This window comes from Dipodomys merriami, unplaced genomic scaffold (genome assembly GCF_024711535.1).
Source record: "Dipodomys merriami isolate MVZ:Mamm:240054 unplaced genomic scaffold, mDipMer1.0.p SCAF_1, whole genome shotgun sequence".
Classification (NCBI taxonomy): Eukaryota; Metazoa; Chordata; class Mammalia; order Rodentia; family Heteromyidae; genus Dipodomys; species Dipodomys merriami.
The window spans coordinates 131175801-131194619 of NW_027202270.1; the positions used below are offsets into that span (position 1 = coordinate 131175801).

An 18819-nucleotide genomic window follows, 5' to 3' on the forward strand; every position below is an offset into this window, starting at 1 on the left:
TTCTCCTTTGGTTGATGTCTTGAACATGTACTTCTTCCTTTCTCACCATTCTCTGCCAACCCTCCTTCACCTATTTGATCCTTAGCCTGTCTTGGCCTTTCCCCCTCTCTCTGCAAGTGCCTCCCTCTCCTGAAAACAAGTTTCCTTCAACGTAACTCACACTTGCCCCACGTGTGGTAGAGAAAGCTGTGGACACAAGCAATCCAAATCCATAGAAGGTGAAGGGAGTTACCCAGGCAGAAGGGGATAATTCAGTGGCTGAACTAGAGTGAGAAGTGGACCTTCTGGATCTAAGTCAAGGTCTCTGTGGGTAGTTAGGTCTGCCAGACCCCTACTCTTTCACCTTAGTGAGGTTCCTGCCATAATCCTGTGGTCCTTCTTACAATCTCCAGCCTATATCTCAAGAAGAATGTTGTGAAGCTTTCTCAGCCCTCCTTCTCTATGCCAGCTCTAGTTTCTGGGCTTTGCAGAGATTGGAGAGTCTCCAGCAAGCCCATGTCATACCAGTCAAGGATTTAAAGGGGTCTTATGCTCAAGGAAGTCATGTCATACCTTTTGGGGCCAACTCAGCCCAGGATGGCTTCTCTCTAGGTTTCAAGAATGACTCCTCAAAAATCAGAGTTCTCATTTTGAACAGGGAGGAGGTATGATGCAGGAGAAAATGGCTAAAACTAGGCAGTGGGGAAGGATACAGGGAGGGAAAAGATTGGATTTCCCATGTGAAGCTTCATGTCACATCACTAAAAGTTATCTTCTGGAGCCAGGGGCTCACACCTGCAATCCCAGCTACACAGGAAGCTGAGAGCTGATAATTGAGCTTCAATGTCAGCCAGGGCACAAAAGTCCATGAGACTCTTATCTCCAATAAACTATCTCCTCAAATAAGCCAGAAGTGGAGCGCTGGCTTAAGTGCTAGCCTTGAGCAAAAAAAGCTCAGGGATAGTGCCAAGTTCTGAGTTCAAGCCCTAAGACTGTGTGTGTGTGTGTGTGTGTGTGTGTGTGTGTGTGTGTGTGTGTGTGTGTGTTTCTGAAGCAGAGAAGGGACAGGGGAGGGGTGCAGCTGTGGATGAGAAGGTCCCTGTGCACCCATAGTCAAGGGCACAGACCCTGCCCCAAGAATACTTAATAGAGAAGAGGATGCAGGGGAATTATCTTCTGTGCACTTGTCTTCAAAGGACAAGGGCTAAGGTAGCAAAAGTTACCTGGAGGAGTTACTAAGTTTTGTAGTTGTGGGAGGGGTCATTTCCAGGGGCAACCTTGCATGGCCAGAAGGTATCACACAGGATGAAATCTAAGCTCCCATCCCCACTGTCAAGCCCCATCCAGAAAGGCATTCTGCAGACCTCAGCCACAGCTTCCACCTGAAATATCCCCCCACAGAATTGGAGCACAGGAACCCCATGGAGGGTCTGCCTCCTACCTGCCTCCCAGCCCAGGGTTCTTGTGATCTGGATCATGGCAGACATGTCCACCCACCCACCCCCATACCAGCCCTGATGCTGTGGAATGGTCTTGTCCCCAGGTCCATCCTCACAGTTCTGCCAGCAATATCCCTTAAATGCCAGGGCTGGAAGGGAGGAGAGCATCAGGAAGGGAGATGCCAGGGGCCAACTGCATGGGTGGAAGAAAGAGGGACAATTACAGTACGTACACGCATGGTAAACACCGGCTAAGAGCACCCTAGTGGCCACTTCTGGATACCCTGCTGTGATGACAAAGCCTTCTAGGAAATAGAGACTTTCATCAGAGGAGGCCACCCAGAGGAAGAGGCAACAGCTGCCAAGGTTTGTTCATTTTTATTTATTTATTTATTTAATTTTTTATAAAACAAGCTACAAATAGTGTCCCTCCCTCCCTCCTTCCCTCCCTCCTTCCCTCCCTCCTTCCCTCTCTCCCTCACAAAGGAAAAACATACAACACAGTCTACACATGTATGTGAGAGAGAGGATGGCTGGGGAAGATTACAAATGACTACAAGGAGTCTTCTCTGCTTCCTCCAGGCTAGAAAGTGAGTCTATGGTCTCCTTCAAGGTCCATCTAGCACCAGCCCTATCTACCTCTAGCTCCAGGTCCAGCTCTAGCTCTAGATCTACTCTAGCCCTAGCTCCAGCTCCAGCTCTAGCTCTACACCAGCTCTAGCACACTGTTTTCTAGACATGGATCTGGGAGAGGGCTTCCTTTCTACCTCACCACATCAGGATGAAGCCATCAGGCATCCCTGAGACAACCCGTTCCACTTCCTCCAAGATCAGCAGGAACCTTCTCTAGTCCAAGACTCTACCAGCTCAAATCCTGTGAAGACCACGCAGTGATGACAGGACCCACACCTCCCAGACCCCACATGGAAAATCATCTCTAAGAGGATGCTGGAAGGCTGAGTACCAAGAATGGTCTGATGTGGACCCCGTTTCTGGACTACATGACCCCTCACGCTGCAGCCATGGCTGCCTATGGGAAGCGACACTAGGAGAAGGAGTCTCATGCTCCTTCCGAAGGCCATAAAAACATGCATGCCACCTGAGTAGAGGAAGCTGAGTGCCTGCCTTGAGGCTGGTCAGCCTACACTGGCATCCTGGCAACAGTCTGTCAAAAGCCTGGATTTCTCTTTAACTGGGTCATTATTCCTTTTCTGGGGAAAGCAGAAATAGATCCAAGATCAATTTTATTTCTAGCCTTGCCCTTTAGGCTGTGGAGCTCATAAGAGAAATTAAAGGAAGAGGAGGAACTCCAATCTTGGCTTTAAAAACAATGAAACGAGACGCTGAGTGCCAGCAGCATATGCCTATAATCCTTGCTACTTAGGAGATTAAGATCTGAAGATCATGGTTCAAAGCCATGTTGAGCAGGAAAGCCCAGGAAACTCTTATTTCCAAGTAACTATCAGAAAGCCAGAGTAGAAGTGTGGCTCAAGTGGTAGAGCACCAACCTTGAGCAAAAAAGCTAAAGGATAGAGCCCAAGCCCTGAGTTCAAGTCCCAATGCCAGCGCGAAAAGAAAAAGGAAAGAAAGAAAACAAAACAACAAAACTCCTGTGTTATCAACAAGACGATTGGTCCACCTCTTCCCTCGGGCCTGTGCTGAGGACAGCACTGAGAGCTAGTGGAGGTGAAAACCCAGTCTAGCCCCAACATGAGGCTTGGGGGTCTCATGTGTGGGTTTGCTGAGCAACCTTCACCTGTCCAGGCTTCTAACCCTCTTCCTGTGTTGCTAAATACCAAACATCCTCTAAACAAAAGCCCCAACTGTGCATCTCTTTCTTCCTATGTCCTGGGTCTCACCTTCCTGTCCTGCACACAGTACGAAGTCTATATGAAATGTTTACACTAACCTAGCGCAAAGCCTTGCCCACCTACAGGCCTCAGTCCTCTGGTGGGGTCCAGTACCCAGAAACACATAGCCTGGGGCAGAATTGGAACCCACGTTGGCTGTCACATGACCTGGGCTGTCTCCTCTTCCCAGTCCAACTCCCCTTGAGAGTCAATTTTGACTTGCAGGGCCATACACTCCTCACAACGTTGGAAATGTAATCACAAGCTTCCATCTATCCATGCCCAGGTGCTCTCTCTGATGCAATCCAGGTAGGTTGAGGATAAAGTCCTAGGTTCTAAAAGCTGGATTATGAGTCCTGAAAACCTACGACCCACCGCAGGGAGAAGGAAAGAAACAGACCGCAACGCCAATGCCTGTACAAAAGAACTATACAATTTACATATATATTTATATACAGTATATAAATCTCTTTCTTCTCCATTCCAACAACACCCTCCCTCCCCCCCAAAAAAAATCCCTAAAAGTTGTCAGTAGCAGATCCAAAAAACATACAATAAGAGAGAGAGAGAGAGGGAGAGAGAGAGAGAGAGAGTAAACAAGTCTTTCTTCCCTTTCCTTTCCCCACTGTGGTATTACATATTGGTGTTTACAAAGGAAACCAGAAACAAAACACACAGAGACGAGTAATTAAAAGTGCAAACACAGTGGACATCACTTCTGTGACACGGGATGTGGCCGGGCCGTAGGCAGTGCTGAGGGCGAGGTGTCTGATGGTCCTCTTGTCTCCACGGACTCTCCAGCAGCCCTTTGATTTTTCTGCTCCTTAAACAAGGCGTCCTACTGGGAGGGGGAAGGAGAGCGCAAAAAGAAACAGGTGTGAAAAAGCAGAAGTTAAGAGGTGGGAATACAAAAGCGCCTAGCTGTAGAAATCCATTTCCCCTAAGAGCAGCCTTTTAGACTTGGGCCAGGTGAGGCCCAGGTGACCTGACTTGCAGGTAAGACTTTCACAGCCCATCCTTTGCCACTCTGAGGCAGCTGGGTGGCACCTGGAACCACGTGACATGGCCTACTAAGCACAGGGTGGAGGGCACCCTGCGCAAGTCACACTACCTCCAGATGCCAGCCTTGCAGTCTAGGGCTAGGAGGAAATGGCTGTGCTTGTTGATGGGTAGAAATGGCAGAATCCTTTTAGCACAGACTCTATCTTTCTCTTATGTTCTCAGTAAAGACATAGAGCATGCAGCTTTAAGGGACTTGGCTAAAGGCTTCATTCCACTGAGCTAGCAAAGCTTCAGCAGGGGGTCTGGACAGGAAAGGAGGGAGCCCAGAAAGAAGGCCACTTACTGAATGGGTTGCTGCCTGCTCGTTTTTCCTGGGGGAAGCTGCCAAGGCTACCACCTGTAACAAACAGGAACATGTGACAAGGGGAAGGCCCTGAGCCGGGCTTCTACATCTGTGCCACCTCTCCACCCCAGTTCTAACCGGAGTGTAACGATGCGCTTGGGAAACAGCCAGAGGCTGAATGGGTCAGCCTTCAGTGCTGTGAGTGTCTGTGGCCATGTTCTTCTGCCTGGTGAACCCACTGTCTACCAACACCTTAAACAAAATCTCTTTCTCATATGGCCGGGCACCTGTTGGGGAGTCCTTTGGGGGTTTTGTTGGTTTGTTTGGTTTTGCTTTTACTTTTTGAAACCGGAGTCTTCCTATGAATCCCAAGATGCTCTCAAACTCGTGGTCCTCCTGATTCAGCTTCCCAAGAGCTGGGATTACAGCAGCGACTTACCACACCTGGCTTGGAGTGTTTCTTTGGAGTTCCCTCAGCTATTAACAAAGCGATGCTGATGGACATTTCTAGAACTTTCTTAGTCTTGGTTCTCCAGGTCACAGATGTCAGAGGTAGAAGGAATCACAGCCCTTTTATCTACTAAGTCTGGAGGCAGAGGCTCAAAGTGACTGCCTCATGGTCCAAGTCCCAGTCTGCTTGCACCTAGCTCCTGGTCATGCAGTGCCAGGCAGTTCTGGAAACTGGTCATGGCTGCTCCTGTAGGGGCCTGGCTATCCAAAGGAGAAACAGGGAGCTGGGGAAACACATTGAAAGCCAGGCCAGCTCTCTACAGCTCTTACCACGTCTCTGAAGCCTCTGGATTGGCATAGAGGGTGGAAAAGGGAATCTCAGCACAGAGCCTCTGCTCTGCCTTCCTCACAGGATTGTCCCCAAGGAGCAGCTCAATTCTTGGAGGACAAAAGGCTCTGGGGGAATTTCCAGTGCTGTGGAAGCAAAGCCTATCCATGGGTCACGTGACTCCCTAAGTCAGCATCCCCCAACATTTCTTAAGACCCAAGAGAAACAGAACATGGGGTGGACACGAAACAGCAATTAATGTAACCAACTTTTCAGATGAGGACACAAACTCATTAAGATGGATAGACCCCCAAGGCAGGAGGGTGGGAAGGGGCAGAGCTAGGCTGCCTGGCTTTAAATGCCATTTCTTCACCCAACAGCTACACACACACACACACACACACAGAGACACACAGAGACACACAGAGACACACAGAGACACACACAGAGACACACACACACACACACACACACACACACACACACACACACACACACACACACACACACACACACACACACACACACACACACACACACACACACACACACACACACACCCCATGGGGCATACAGCAGTCCTCACCACCAAGCTGAGACTCAGGAAACAAAATGGATAGTCAGGAGGGTGTCTCTGCAATCTCAGGGCAAGTTATCTGATAGGGATAAAAATATTCCCATCTTATGATGATAAAACAGATGCTCAGACATGCCAATTAACTACTCAGGATGAATAAGCAAATTCAGACCTGGCTATCTGACTCTGCACCTGTACTCTGGACCACCAAGGAGGCTAGAGCAGGAAGCCAGGGGGAGGAGGTATCCTCAGGCAATTTTCAGGGAGAGCTAGCATTTCTGACGCGTGGAGGCGCTGGTCTCCACCCATCTCGCTTGCTTCTCAGGATGGTGGCAACAGTCCTGAAAATGCTTTATAAATTGGAAAATTCCAATTAAGAAAGAGGCCCCTGATTTCAGAATGTTTAGCTTTTCCATTCTGTAAAACCAAGTCAGCTCTCCAATGGGAAGACTGGATGGTAAGCACAACAACAACAATAACAACAACAACAACAACAAAAACCCAGCTGTGTTCACGTGGCATCTATGACATTTTGGTCCTTCAGACTCAAAACTACAATCTGTAGATCCTCTCCACAAACACCTTGTGCCCTCACTCAGGGTGCAAGCCCAGATCATGCCACCAGAGGGCACCACATGACACCAGATGACCCAGGTAGGAGCTCCATTCCCTGAAGCAGCTACTCACCTACGACTCAAGTGCTTATTTGTTGCCCCAAGAACAGCTAGAGCAAAAAGACAGAGGGAGCGTGTCTACACTGTGACTAATTTCTTCTGTGAGAGAGGCACCGTGCTACATTCTTTACATGCTTTGTCGTGTTAAATCCTCATATCCAATCTGTGAGATGGACACTATTATCTCCATTTTGCAGACAAGGAAACTGATGCCCAGAGAGTTTAAATGGCTCAGTGAGACAGCTGGCAGGTGGCAGAGCCAGGCCTATCAGACTTCAAGGGAGTCCCAACTTGCCTAGTCCATTGTCCTTACCCCTCCCCTAGGCTTCTGGATAGGCACTTCTTGGCTGAAAACCATAGCTTTCTCTCTCACGGGGCTGGCAGCACCCTGCCCCCAGAAGCCTCTGCTCCAGTTCACACTGCCCCAAGGCCGCATCCGCCCCTCACTGCCCTGGACTTACCATAGGCCACTCCTTCGGCTTCCACAGACAACAAAAGTCACCTGCTTGTAAAGGGCATTGTGTTCAGACTCGCTATGGTCCTCTTTGTGGAGGGCTCAGCTGTCAGGCCCTAGGTCCTTCAGGTGCGCCAGGGACTGTCAATGGTGCTACTTCATGTGTGCAAATCACAACGCCTCTCTAGACTTGCCCCAGCTCCTCAATTGCAACATGGAGAGAGAACTGAGGGGGTCTTTTGGCTGCAAGCTCCCGTGGGCTAAGGCACTATATGCTGTGCTGTGTGTCGATGTGGAGCTGCAGAGAGAAGAATTCTGCTCTGCGTCCTTGTGGGCTTTACATCTTCACAGCCTCCTCTCCACCCAACCCTGCAGGTGAGTACTGTTGTGAGCTATCACTGCCCAGAGCAACCCCACACCCAGCCATTCATTTGCTCACCTGTGCATCTGACAGGGATTTAATGAGCAGCTATTAGATGCCATGTACTGTGCTAGAGGTTAGGAACCGAGATGAGAGTCCATGGTTCCGAGGGGGAATTGGGAAAGAAAATTGTAACACAGTGTGCTAAGTGCCCTTGAGCAAAGCAATGACCTCAGGCAGCATAGCAACATTTAAGGTTTACCGAGCGCTTTCAGTAAGGGAGATGCTGTCTTTCTCGTAACTCCATGTCCTATCACACACACTACTCCATCACACACATTGATGCACACACATGTGCAATGTGTACACAAGTGTATAGCTATGTGTGCATGCACCCTGGAAAGACATAGGAAAAAGACATGTGCACCTGTGTACGCACACATAGGGAGATGCACACAGATAGGCACACATGTACAGAGACATGCCAGGCCGGACAGGCATGGGCATTACAGACACATGCACAGACATGTCTCAGGCCTGCGCAGACACAGGCACTTCCAAAGGAAGCATGGTCAGGAGTCAGTCACTGGTGGTTCTTCTCTGGTCCCCCTAATGCCACCTTTGGGGAGAAAGGTCAGGAGGTTAATTTCAGTCAAGAAACTGAGCAGATGTGCTCCAAAGCACCCTAAGGCCTGTGGGCCACGCTGTGAAGTGACTTGAAACTAAAGCCTAACCCCCAGCTGCATCTGGGTTGAGAGGTGTCCGGATGACCCGGACGACCCATGATTCTTGCATTCCCACCCCACTCTGCTTCACCGCTTTCTGCAGCTGCTTCCTTCAGGCCCTGTGCCTCTGCTGGGCCTGGCAGACATCTGGTACCCAGCAAGGCTTCAGGGGAAGTCCAGAAAGGCTCCCTGGACACTGACAACCAGAAAAAAGGAGAGGCCCTTGTGTCTGCTTATGGCAAACCCTCCCTGACCAATATAAGCCTCGCCAAAGCTTCCCTTTCCAGTAAGTCAGCATCACCCCAACCTGTATCTTCATCGCACAGCTCTCCTCTCCAGCCCACTCACCATCTTTCCCCACCCTAACCCCCGTCAGCTTTTCCATGATTCCCATCTCAGTGAACAACCCTAGCCTACATGCGCACACAAACCTGTGTTCCCTTGTCCACTCAGCTACCAGTCCACTCCCTCTTCTCCTTGGGACTTCATAACTTGGCCCTCCACGGCTTCTCTCCTGGACTGTGCTATGCCTGTTAGATGATGGTGGCCTTGATCTTCTCTACTCCATTTCCTCCAGTGCAGCCAGAATAACTTTTGAAGGCAAAACTGATCATATCATTTCTCTGGCAGGACCTCTCCAACTACCTTTCATTAGGCCTTCCCGCTGGATTCAAAGACTCTCCCACTTTACCTTGCCTCCTGTCACCCTTCCCTACCTGTTGATATGGTCTAGTGCCTGAGCACTAGTGCCTGAGCCAGCGAACTATAGGAAGTGCTAGGTATGTCCCTTTCAGAACTATCCCATAAATGTCCCTCATATGCATTGTTTACTCAATCTGGTTGACTAAGAATTGAGATGACCTCCACAGTGACCTTGGAAGGTTAGTCATCCCAGAGTGACTCCATGGAGCAAGCCCTACTTCACTTTCTGTTCTTCCTACACTCACACACACACCACACACACACACACACACACACACACCACACACACACACACACACACACACACACACACACACCGACCACCAATACTACCTGGCACATTCTTCACTCTTCCATGGGAGGACAAAACATCTTCTGCTACACTGAGGCATGACAGGTGTGGCTCTACTTCTTCTACAGCCTGGCCAACCCTACGAATGCAATCTCATACAAGAGCACAATGTATGTGAACAACACGCTCCCAGCTGCTGAATAAATGAAAGCGTGGAACCTCATTTCTCGGAAAGGCCCTTCGGCCCTGTGCCAGGGCAGGGCAAGTGTGAAAAGGCCAGAAGCATTGGGGGGCCCAGCACTCACCTTCTTTGCTAACCCCTAAGCAGCCCTTCAGCTCCGGCAGGGAGATGACCTTGTCCTTGTTCAGGTCACAGTAGTCGGTGAAGCGCCGGGCGCATTTCTTGGGCTTGGCTTTCTTCTTCACGTAGCGCTTAAAGGGCTTCATCTCACGCTTGTTAATGTCATTGTTGCTGTTGCTGTCCAGCTGACCAAAATACCAGTGCACCACTCGCTCCTCCAGAGTGTGGCTGGGGTCTGGCTCTGAGAACCTAGCCATGAACAGAAATCCCCATCCCAGAAAACACCACTTAGAGTCTTTGGGGGACCATCGGCACCACGAAACTCTCACCCACATGGCCAAATGCCAAGGTATTTGCTATGGTTTGAATGTGGTTTGTCCTGCCAAAATTCACGCTAAATTCGGTTTTTGGTGTAGCTCCGTTGGGAGGTAGAAGCAGAACCTTGAAGCAGGATTAATGTCTTTCTCGAGAGGCTGGATTCGTTCTTTCAGGAATGAATTAGTTTTCCCAAGAGGGGGTTGTTCTGAAATGTACGTCCCCCCCAGTCTCTCCTGTCTTTGCCCGTGACTGCTTCCCTTTTGCTGTCTACATCATGTTCAGGTTGCATGAGGCCCTCATTTGAAGCCAAGCAGATGCTGATAGTCTGCTCTTGGACTTCCAGAACCATGAGTCAAAATAAACCTCTCTTATCAAGAAATTGCCCAGTCTCAGGTATTGTGGTATAGGCTGCCAGCAGTCAAGTAAAAATGGCTCCTCTAAGACAAAACCTCCCAGAGCGGCTCAGAAATTGGCAGCATCAAGCCATCTTTTTCAATCTAAAAGCTTGTCCAATCCCAAGACTGGATAATTCTTGGAGTCTTCAAGTGAGTGATCTCTATTACATGGACCTGCCTCACTCTCTGTTGCAGCCAGGAATAGTCTGGTACAAGATGAGTACTCAAGATACATTGGCTGGATTTAACCCACGTCAGTAGACCTATGTGCCTTCTCCTGACTTGCTTACTGTCAGACAAGACACTTTTCTCATTTATGTGCCCACCCTCACATACTCTGAGTATGTAACACATGCTCAGTGCCAGGCCAGACCCTGAGAAAGTGCCCAAAGAGGGAAGGTTAACCCTAACGTCATGCTGGTCACTGTCTCAAAGAGATGGAAATAGCAGTGACACTTAACTGGAAAGGCTAATGCTCTCACGGCATTGTTGCTGGGTGCCAGTTATAGGAAGAACTGAGAGAAGAGGACACTTGGTCCAGCTTCTAAAATAAGTAGATCCCAGACTTTCTGGGGCAAGACTCTCCAACCTGAGGTTTTGGGTCAAGAGGTCCAAGGTGAGCTCAGGAGACTAGCTATTAACTAGCACCTACCTCCAGGTGAGTCTGCTGAAAGACACTGGACTAGAATGACCAGGGAAATGTTTTGGTGTCCAAACATACAGTAATAACCACATGTAGCACAGTCCACACTAGCTCTTATGACTGTGAAGTGATACAGACAATGTTTAGGCATATAATGGTATGCATTGCCTACCCATCTATTTTATTTATTTACACACCATCTTTTCCTATAAAAAGGAGCCAGTTGGGTACTGGTGGTTCACACCTATAATCTTAGTTATTCAGAAGACTTAAACCCGAGGATCAGGATTGAAAGCCAGCCTGAGCAGGAAAGCCCATTAGACTCGTCTCCAATTAACTACCAAAATGCCAGAAGCAGAGCTGTGGCTCAAGTGGTAGAGTATTAGCCATGAGCATAGAAGCTCAGGGACAGTGCTCAGGGCCTGAGTTCAAGGCCCAGGACCAGTACAAAAAAAAGAAAGAAAGAAAAAGAAAAGGATTCAAGATGATAACAATACTTTTGCTCTTTAAAGCCAATGATGGATCTATTCCAGAGGGGCTAGCTGGACCACCTAACCAGAAGAACAGACACATACTTGTTCGGGGCTACTGTTCCCAGGGCTTGACAATGAGTGAATGTGAACCAGGCCCCATGTTCAAAGGCCTGGTAACTTGCCCTTGGGAGGGGAATACATTAAGGATGAGAGTCTCACACATTCAAATATTCAGTGTGTACTTGGACAGAGCACACACGAGTACCACAAGAATGGCGTCTGCCAGCACATGCTGAAATCGTACTTGGCAAGAAAATGTCCAAGGTGATTACTCATGCTACCTTCTTTTCTGGGTTGTGCTGAGGAGAAGGTGACTATTTCTGATCCCTCTCTCATGACTGAGCCAGCAAACTCCCTCCCCTGTGACACACCTCCCAAGCAACTTCAAAGTTCAAGGGCCGGGAAGATGGCTGAGTGGTAGAGTGCTTGCCTAGCATGCATGGAGCCCTGGGTTCCTTTCCTCCGTACCACATAAGCAGAAAAAGCCAGAAGTGGCACAGTGGCTCACATGGTAGAGGGCTAGCCTTAAGCAAAAGCAGCTTAGGGACAATGCCCAGGCCCTGAGTTCAAGCCCCAGGAATGGGGGAAAAAAAAGTTCAAGGGGAAACAAAAAGGTTTTGCTAATAACAACAACAAATTAAGCCAGTCATCCTGGCTAGGTACCCATTCTGTTCCTAAGGGGCTGGACTTCAATTCTGGTATGCTCCTCTGGGCATCCTAGAAAGATTCTAGAAGGGTGTAACTGGCAGTACCCAGCGGAGGTCATCTTGACTGGCTTAACTCAGTTTGTCCCTGGGAGAAGGTGTGAGGGAGTCATGCAGAACTGCTGGCCACCGACTCTTTGGGGGATCTGGTTAGTTTGCCAGGGAAACCAGGCACAGGTGGTTTTGGGCTGCAGAGCTCAGATTGCGCTGCAAGTGTTTTGGTGTTGTTACTCTTCCTCCGTTTATCTGTAACATTCACTCTTAAGACTGTCCCTGCAGTGCGTGTCAGGTGAACGGGCAGAAATTCTCTGGCCTGGACACTGGGGAGGAGTTGAGCTGTGGAGGACGCAGGAGGAGAGACTTGGAAAGCTATGTGAGGTGGTCAGAGATGCCCCCACCCCCAGCCCTCCTGCCAGGGAGCCAGGAGAGCTCCAAGGGGAAGACAACTTCCTTTAACCTTTAGGTTCAGTATAGCGTCATGTCTACCTTGAGGCTGGAATAATAAAGCCTCAGTGGCTCAGACGGGAAGGGATGAAGTCATCCCACCCAGAGGCCCTGCCAGGGAAGGTTCGCTCCCTCCAACACGTGTTCCTGGGGCTCCTGCCTGTCCAGTTTTCAGCAATTCTATTGATAGAGCTACCCCCTCCAACCTCCTTCAGGCTAGTTTGCAGCAAGAACTAGTTTTGCTTCCAAGATTTTCCTTCTGTGCCAGACAGTGGTCATCACCTGGCCCCGACTCCTTCTCCCTTCCTGGCCTCTGACTCTCCTTTGCTGCCCTGTCTTTCTTCTCAGGAGAATTAGAGATTTTTCACTCCTCTCTCATACCCTGTACAGAGCAGCCTAGACTATCCACGGCTGGCCTGCGTACCCAGGCCCCTGCCAGATCCCTTAGCTGGTCACTGGGCTAAATACAAGACATACTTCCTTGGGAGAGGCCCTCCAAGCCATGACCCACACCCTCTTCTATGGGGCCCATAGCTCCTTCCCCTGACCCCTTCCATCCCACATAGTGTGAATTCCTTAGACTTCCAGAAGCTTCCACTAAGAAAACTCTAGGGATGAGAAGAGCTAGTGCCATACTTGGGAACTCAACACCTTGGCTTAGCTAAACTCCAAGTGCTTTGGTATGGAGAACTCCTTGGTTTTGTGTCTATGGGGGAAACATCTGACAACCAAAACAAAGCCCAAGGTCTAGGCCTCTAAGTAAACCATTTGTATACACTGAAGTCTATACATTTTAAGGGATTAATGATTCCCTAACACCCATTCAAAGTCCATGGACTTAGGTAAAAGAGCCCTTGATCCACAGGGGTAGAAACTCCAGCCATGGTTCCAGAGGATCAGTTAAGTATGATACTCCTGAAAGAAGAGAGACCAAAAGACAGTCTCTGTGTGAGATTTGGGATGGTTTCCATACTTCTGAAGAAAAGAAACATAATAGAGAAAAGAAAACGCCCTAGTTGCAGGCAATGTTGACAGCAAGGGCCTCCTATGGCTTGTACGAACTCTTGCTAAGTTATCAGGAGTCCTGGAATCACCAAACCAGCAGTGTGCATGTGTAAAAGGAAACTCCATGTCCTCCCTTCCCCTTCATTAATGGCATAGATTTCCCGCCCACAGGGGAGTATTAGATAGGGAAGCAACATAACAATCTTACCCCGATTTTCCAACAGTCTCCCAGGTTATCTTTGCCAGAATCCATCTTATCACTGATCACTCCCCACTATTTATTCCTTGGCCTCAAATCCATACCCCACTGATTTCTCCATCTCTCACAACCTTCTGGAAGTTTCCTTTTTAAAACATCTGAAGCTTGCACTCTGGCACTGGGAAGATGCTGGTATAGATTCCCACATCATTCTCCCTCCTGCCCAAACACACACATACACAACCACTGGGGTCAGGACTGCTGGGGTTCAAAGCTGTTCCTCAGGCTGGGACCCTCCTCAATTAGGGGGTGCAGTGGCTCCTAAAAACAACTACATTCTTTGCTCCACACTATGACCACCCCTCCCCCAAAGGTGACATTATGCTTCTGCTCGAAGAGCTCATCAGGTAGACAGAATGCCCACATTTCCTTGGATATGGTGTGTAGAAAAAACATACCCAAACAATACCTCCTTCCAGACTTGGGATGACCATGGTCCAGTGCCATACTGCTGCCTGCCTCTGAGTTATTTTAGTAACTCCCACCTCCAGGGATGGGAAAAACCACAGGAGCCAGGTCCCTCCCTGCACAGCCCCACCGAGCCTGAGCTGTGGCCCAGAGGTACAGAGGCCTCTCCTGAGCAGCACTTTCAGTTTTGTTTCTGCAGCCTCATCCCTGCCAGGCCTTGGCTGCACCGCACAGCCCAACAGCCAGCCCCGTTTACCACAACCTGCTTCGGCCAGGATCGTGGGCCCAGTTCTGCTGCCTTAAGCAATTTTAGAGAAGGTAAGGCGGGATGGCAGGAAGGCACGAGCCAAGCCAAGCAGACTGACTGAGCCCCATCTGGAGCTGGGTCCCAGCCCTGCTAGCTGTGCGAGTGGGGCTGGGAAATGCCAAGTCAGCCACATTCCAGCCTCTTTTGTGTGAAGACATCAAGGGGCATCCATGTTGAGCAGGGAAAGTAAAGACACTGTACAGGAGGCTTAGGGCTACATGAAGGGCTAGGGGGTTCACAGGGCTCATCCTGCCAGTCTCCCCTCAAGACTGGCTTTCCCTAGGGCAGGTAGAGCAAAGAGAGAGAGAGAGAGAGAGAGAGAGTTCCCCTGCTCCAAGTATTCTACTTCCCCGGGATCTCGGAAGTCTTGCTTCCAGACTGATAAAGCCTGTGGTGCCCTGGGTGGGCTGAGCTAAGGCAGAGGGCTGCTCCTAGGAGCTCTGGTGGGAAGAATTAGGGAATAACTCAATCATCCAGCAAGTGCTCTCGGATGATAGATGCCATTCAGTATCTGTTGGTGCCTCCTACCATGACCAACCACAGATGTTTATGCAAACACCTCATTCTGCTTTGTCTAGTGTCAGATCTCATCACTCATTCAGGCTGAAGCCAGAAAAGAGAGGCTCCCATGGCTCTGATTTCTTTGCAAATGCTTCAGCAGCTTCACCTCTCCTCTGAGCCACAGTGTCACTGTGGCTTATGTCACAACTGCTGTAACCTTCCTGTCCCTTTTCTTACTTCCTTACAACCCATAGGGCTATTAGGATGATTGTTCAAAAGTGCCCTGTACTCCTATGGTTCCTGATGCCTCCTGGCATGAGACAGGAGACCGGGCATGTCCTGGGCTCTGCCCAGTTCTGCGGTCTCCATTCCTGCCTATCCAAAAGCTTGCCTCCCGAGCCAAACCACACTGCTCTTACCATTCACAGGGGCCATTCACAGGCCCCTCCATCCTCCCTCATCCCTCAATACTCATATGTGGCCTATGCTGAGATGCCCTTACCTGTGGTCTGTGGGGTGAGGGGGAGTGTGTCCCAGCTGTAGGTGAAGATGGGGCTCCAATTTCACTCCCTATATTAAGCCTCACATGCCCTCCCTCCCCTGAGTCCCAGCAGCTAGCTCACACTAGCTTTTTAACATGGTTCTATAGTTTATATCCCTCCTCCAGGCTAGAGACTGTGCCTGTTTCTTGGAATGTCCCCAGAACCCAACATGAAGCTTATACCAGGGGCAGGCTAAAATGTGAGATGGAGAGATGCCTTCTGTCCTTTCTCCCACCGTGTTCATGTAGTCTTGCTTCCCACCGGTCTCAGCTGATGTCCATCAATTGTCAATTCAATGGTCAGACCCTGAGTGTGAGGTGAGGACTCAAACACAGCTTCTTCAACTTCATGCCCTGCAATGCCAACTCTGCCTGAATTCCAAAGCCAAGGCAAAACCCCAAGGGAGCCTGGATTTCCTCTCTTCCTCAGCCCTGTCCCAGATGTGTTACCCAATCTCCAGCTGTCCTGTGCCTCTGCTCCTTCATCACACAAGAGAAATAACTGTCTCAACAGTGTCTTAAATCCCTTAGGCCCAGGGAGGGTGCCTTAGAGCTCTACAAAGATCTACCACAGAGAACCTGACAGCTGCACCAAACCTTATACTGAGTCCTGCAGTAGTCAGTGAACCCTCAGGAATCCACCCTGCTACCTACCCATCATGCCCACTGCTATTTGTTGACACATATTCTTCATTGTCTCCTATGTGCCAGGCAATATTGCACATTCTGAGGACACAGCAGGGGAAAGGGGGGTGAATGCTCCTTCTCTGGTGGAACTCAAGTTCTCAGTGGGTGAAACAGATGACACATGAGCTGGGTGGATGTCACATCATGACAAGCACAAGGCCAAGAGTTAACAAGGGGCGCAGAGGCAGAAGGTGACTGAGTAATAGCTCCTCTAGGCCGCGTAGTCTCTGAGAGGTGAGGTTTCAGTGGATAAGCAGGAGCCAGTATAGGAAAAAGGAGAACTGCTTTGTAGGATGAAGGTACTGCTGGTTGGAGGTGGGCCCAGGCAGGTAGGCAGGGTGACTTCCTAGAGGCAATGAGGAGGACACACAATGGTGGGAGGAAAATTATCCAAGAAGAGCCAGACAAGAAGACCATATCGCAAGGTCATTCAGGCATGCGCTAAAGCTTAGGCTACATGTAAGGGAAAGATCCAGAGGGATTTAAACCCTCTGGAAATTTGGCAACACAGACCAGGCACTTCTTAATAAAGTTTCTTCTCTCTCTCTCTCTCTCTCTCTCTCTCTCTCTCTCTCTCTCTCTCTCTCTCTCTCTCTCTCTCTCTCTCTCTCTCTCTCTCTCCTTTCTTTTTTTTTCTTTTTTTCTTTTTTTGGGTCCGGTCGTGGGGCCTGAACTCTGGGCCTGGGCACTGTCCCCCAGCTCTTCAGCTCAAGGCTAGCACTCTACCACTTGAGCCACAGTGCCACTTCCGGCTTTTTTCTTTTTGCTTATGTGGTGCTGAGGAATTGAACCCAGGGCCTCAGGCATGCAAGGCAAGTGTTCTACCACTGAGCCACCTTCCCAGCCCTCTCTCTTTTCTTTCCTTTCCTCTCTCTCTCCCAGTCTCCCTCTCTTCTCCCTCTCCCCGCTCATACACACACACACACACATACTTCCTTGATCTTCCTTGATTTAAAAACTATTTCTGGTATATTTTGTCTTCCTGTGATTAGAAGTCAGGCCTCCAGGTAACACAACTACTCAAAGCAGTCTAAACCTTTTGTACCTATCAGAACCAAGCATGGCCAGGCTAACAGAAGCTTATTATAATTTTTTTAAAAAACAAAAACACATGTTTTTGGAAGTATTTTAAAAGTATCTCCCAACTCTAAATTAAACCTAACCTGAAAGAGAAGATTTTATGCAAAGCCTCTTTCCTAAGGATATGCTGGCATGAAAAAACATACATTTCTTTATTATCTGTAGGTATCTCTTTGACCTGTACCATGTGGGTTAGGCAGTAACTCTAACTTCCCTTGGCTACAGGGTCCATCCATGGTCCATCCACGGTCCCTCCATGTAACCAAGGCCCTGGGGAACAAAAGCACTGGGGTTCCTACAGAGGTCACTGGGGTGGAGCTTGAAGTCTTGTCTCTATGGATCTAAAGTAGAATAGAGAGGCTAGATCCATGAGCTGATGGTCAGAGCTAGCAACCTTCAGGAAGTCATGGAGGGGACCACCCACACCTGAGACTTCTATGGGACTTGGAAATGAACCCAGGGCCATGCACATGTTAGTCAAGTACCCTACCACTTGAGTTACACCTCAGCCTTTTTGTTTGTATTTTGTTTTTGAGATAGAGTCTTGCTAACTTCTGCCACCCTAGTCAGCTGAGATGCCAGTTTTCTCCCATTTTTCTAGTTAACATAAATATGTTGGGAATACTTTCTAAGCCCTCAATGCTTGAAATCACTGATAGATTTCTTTATTTTTTTAGGGAAGGTGGTGGTCTTGAGGCTTGAACTCAGGGCCTGGGCCCTGTCTCTAAGCTCTTTCGCTGAAGGCTAGTACTCTACCACTTGAGCTACAGCTCCACTTCCAGCTTTGTGGTATTTAATTGAAGATAAGCGGTTCACAGACTTTCCTGCCAGGGCTGTCTTTGAACCATAATCCTTAGATCTCAGCCGCCTGAGTGGCTCGGATTTTAAGTGTGAGCCACCGGTGCCCCGTTGTTTTTATTCTTTATATATAACCTGTGGACTATGGTAAAGCTTAATTGATAAATTAAGGCTCAGTAGGAAATCAACAACAGTAATAAAGCAGTTAAACAATATACTGTAATGAAAGTTATGAATTGTTTACTTTTTTTCCTTTGAGTATTTTCGGCTCATAGAGGAAAAAGCGGGACTACTGAATCTCATTCCTGGTTTTGCATGAAACCACAGGTATTTTTGCATATTCTAAGCATAAATCACAAAAAGGCATGTAACACGGAGTATGCCTTGTCAAAACTCACCCTTCCCCTCTTCTTGGCAATTGGAGTGCAATCTCTTAGTTACTGAGCTGCTGAGCACTGTGTGTGGCCCCACTCCCTGCCTGCCTCCCTCCCCCATTTTCTCAGCTCTTTTGCTGTGCTCCTTTATGCGAAGGCCTGGCCCATGCCTGCAGGGTAAGAAGCAATAGTGCTATGCTTAGAAACCAGCCTGCAGACTCTCCCAACCAAGGGGTGCTAGGAGTAAGCACCCTGACCAGCAGTTTCCAAGGGTGATGACCACTACATTCATTTTCTTTTTCCTTTCTTTTTCTCCTTTTTGTCTTTTTTTTTCTAAAATTGCAT

General features: G+C 49.0%; 1 protein-coding gene across 3 annotated transcripts in view; it reads right to left on the reverse strand.

Moving 5' to 3' along the window:
- Window positions 1-1868: 1868 nt before the first annotated feature.
- Window positions 1869-18819, reverse strand: part of Smoc1 (SPARC related modular calcium binding 1) — a 167783-nt gene continuing 150832 nt past the window's right edge. For 2 of the 3 annotated variants that reach the window (XM_070031207.1, XM_070031224.1), the window contains exons 11-13: window positions 9482-9726; window positions 4614-4667; window positions 1869-4109 (exon numbers count right to left, since the gene is read on the reverse strand). In XM_070031207.1, coding sequence (XP_069887308.1) covers window positions 4093-4109; window positions 4614-4667; window positions 9482-9726 — 316 coding nt within the window. In that variant the 3' untranslated portion in view covers window positions 1869-4092. The remainder of the gene's footprint in view (window positions 4110-4613; window positions 4668-9481; window positions 9727-18819) is intronic. The other variant, XM_070031215.1, reaches the window with a different exon arrangement.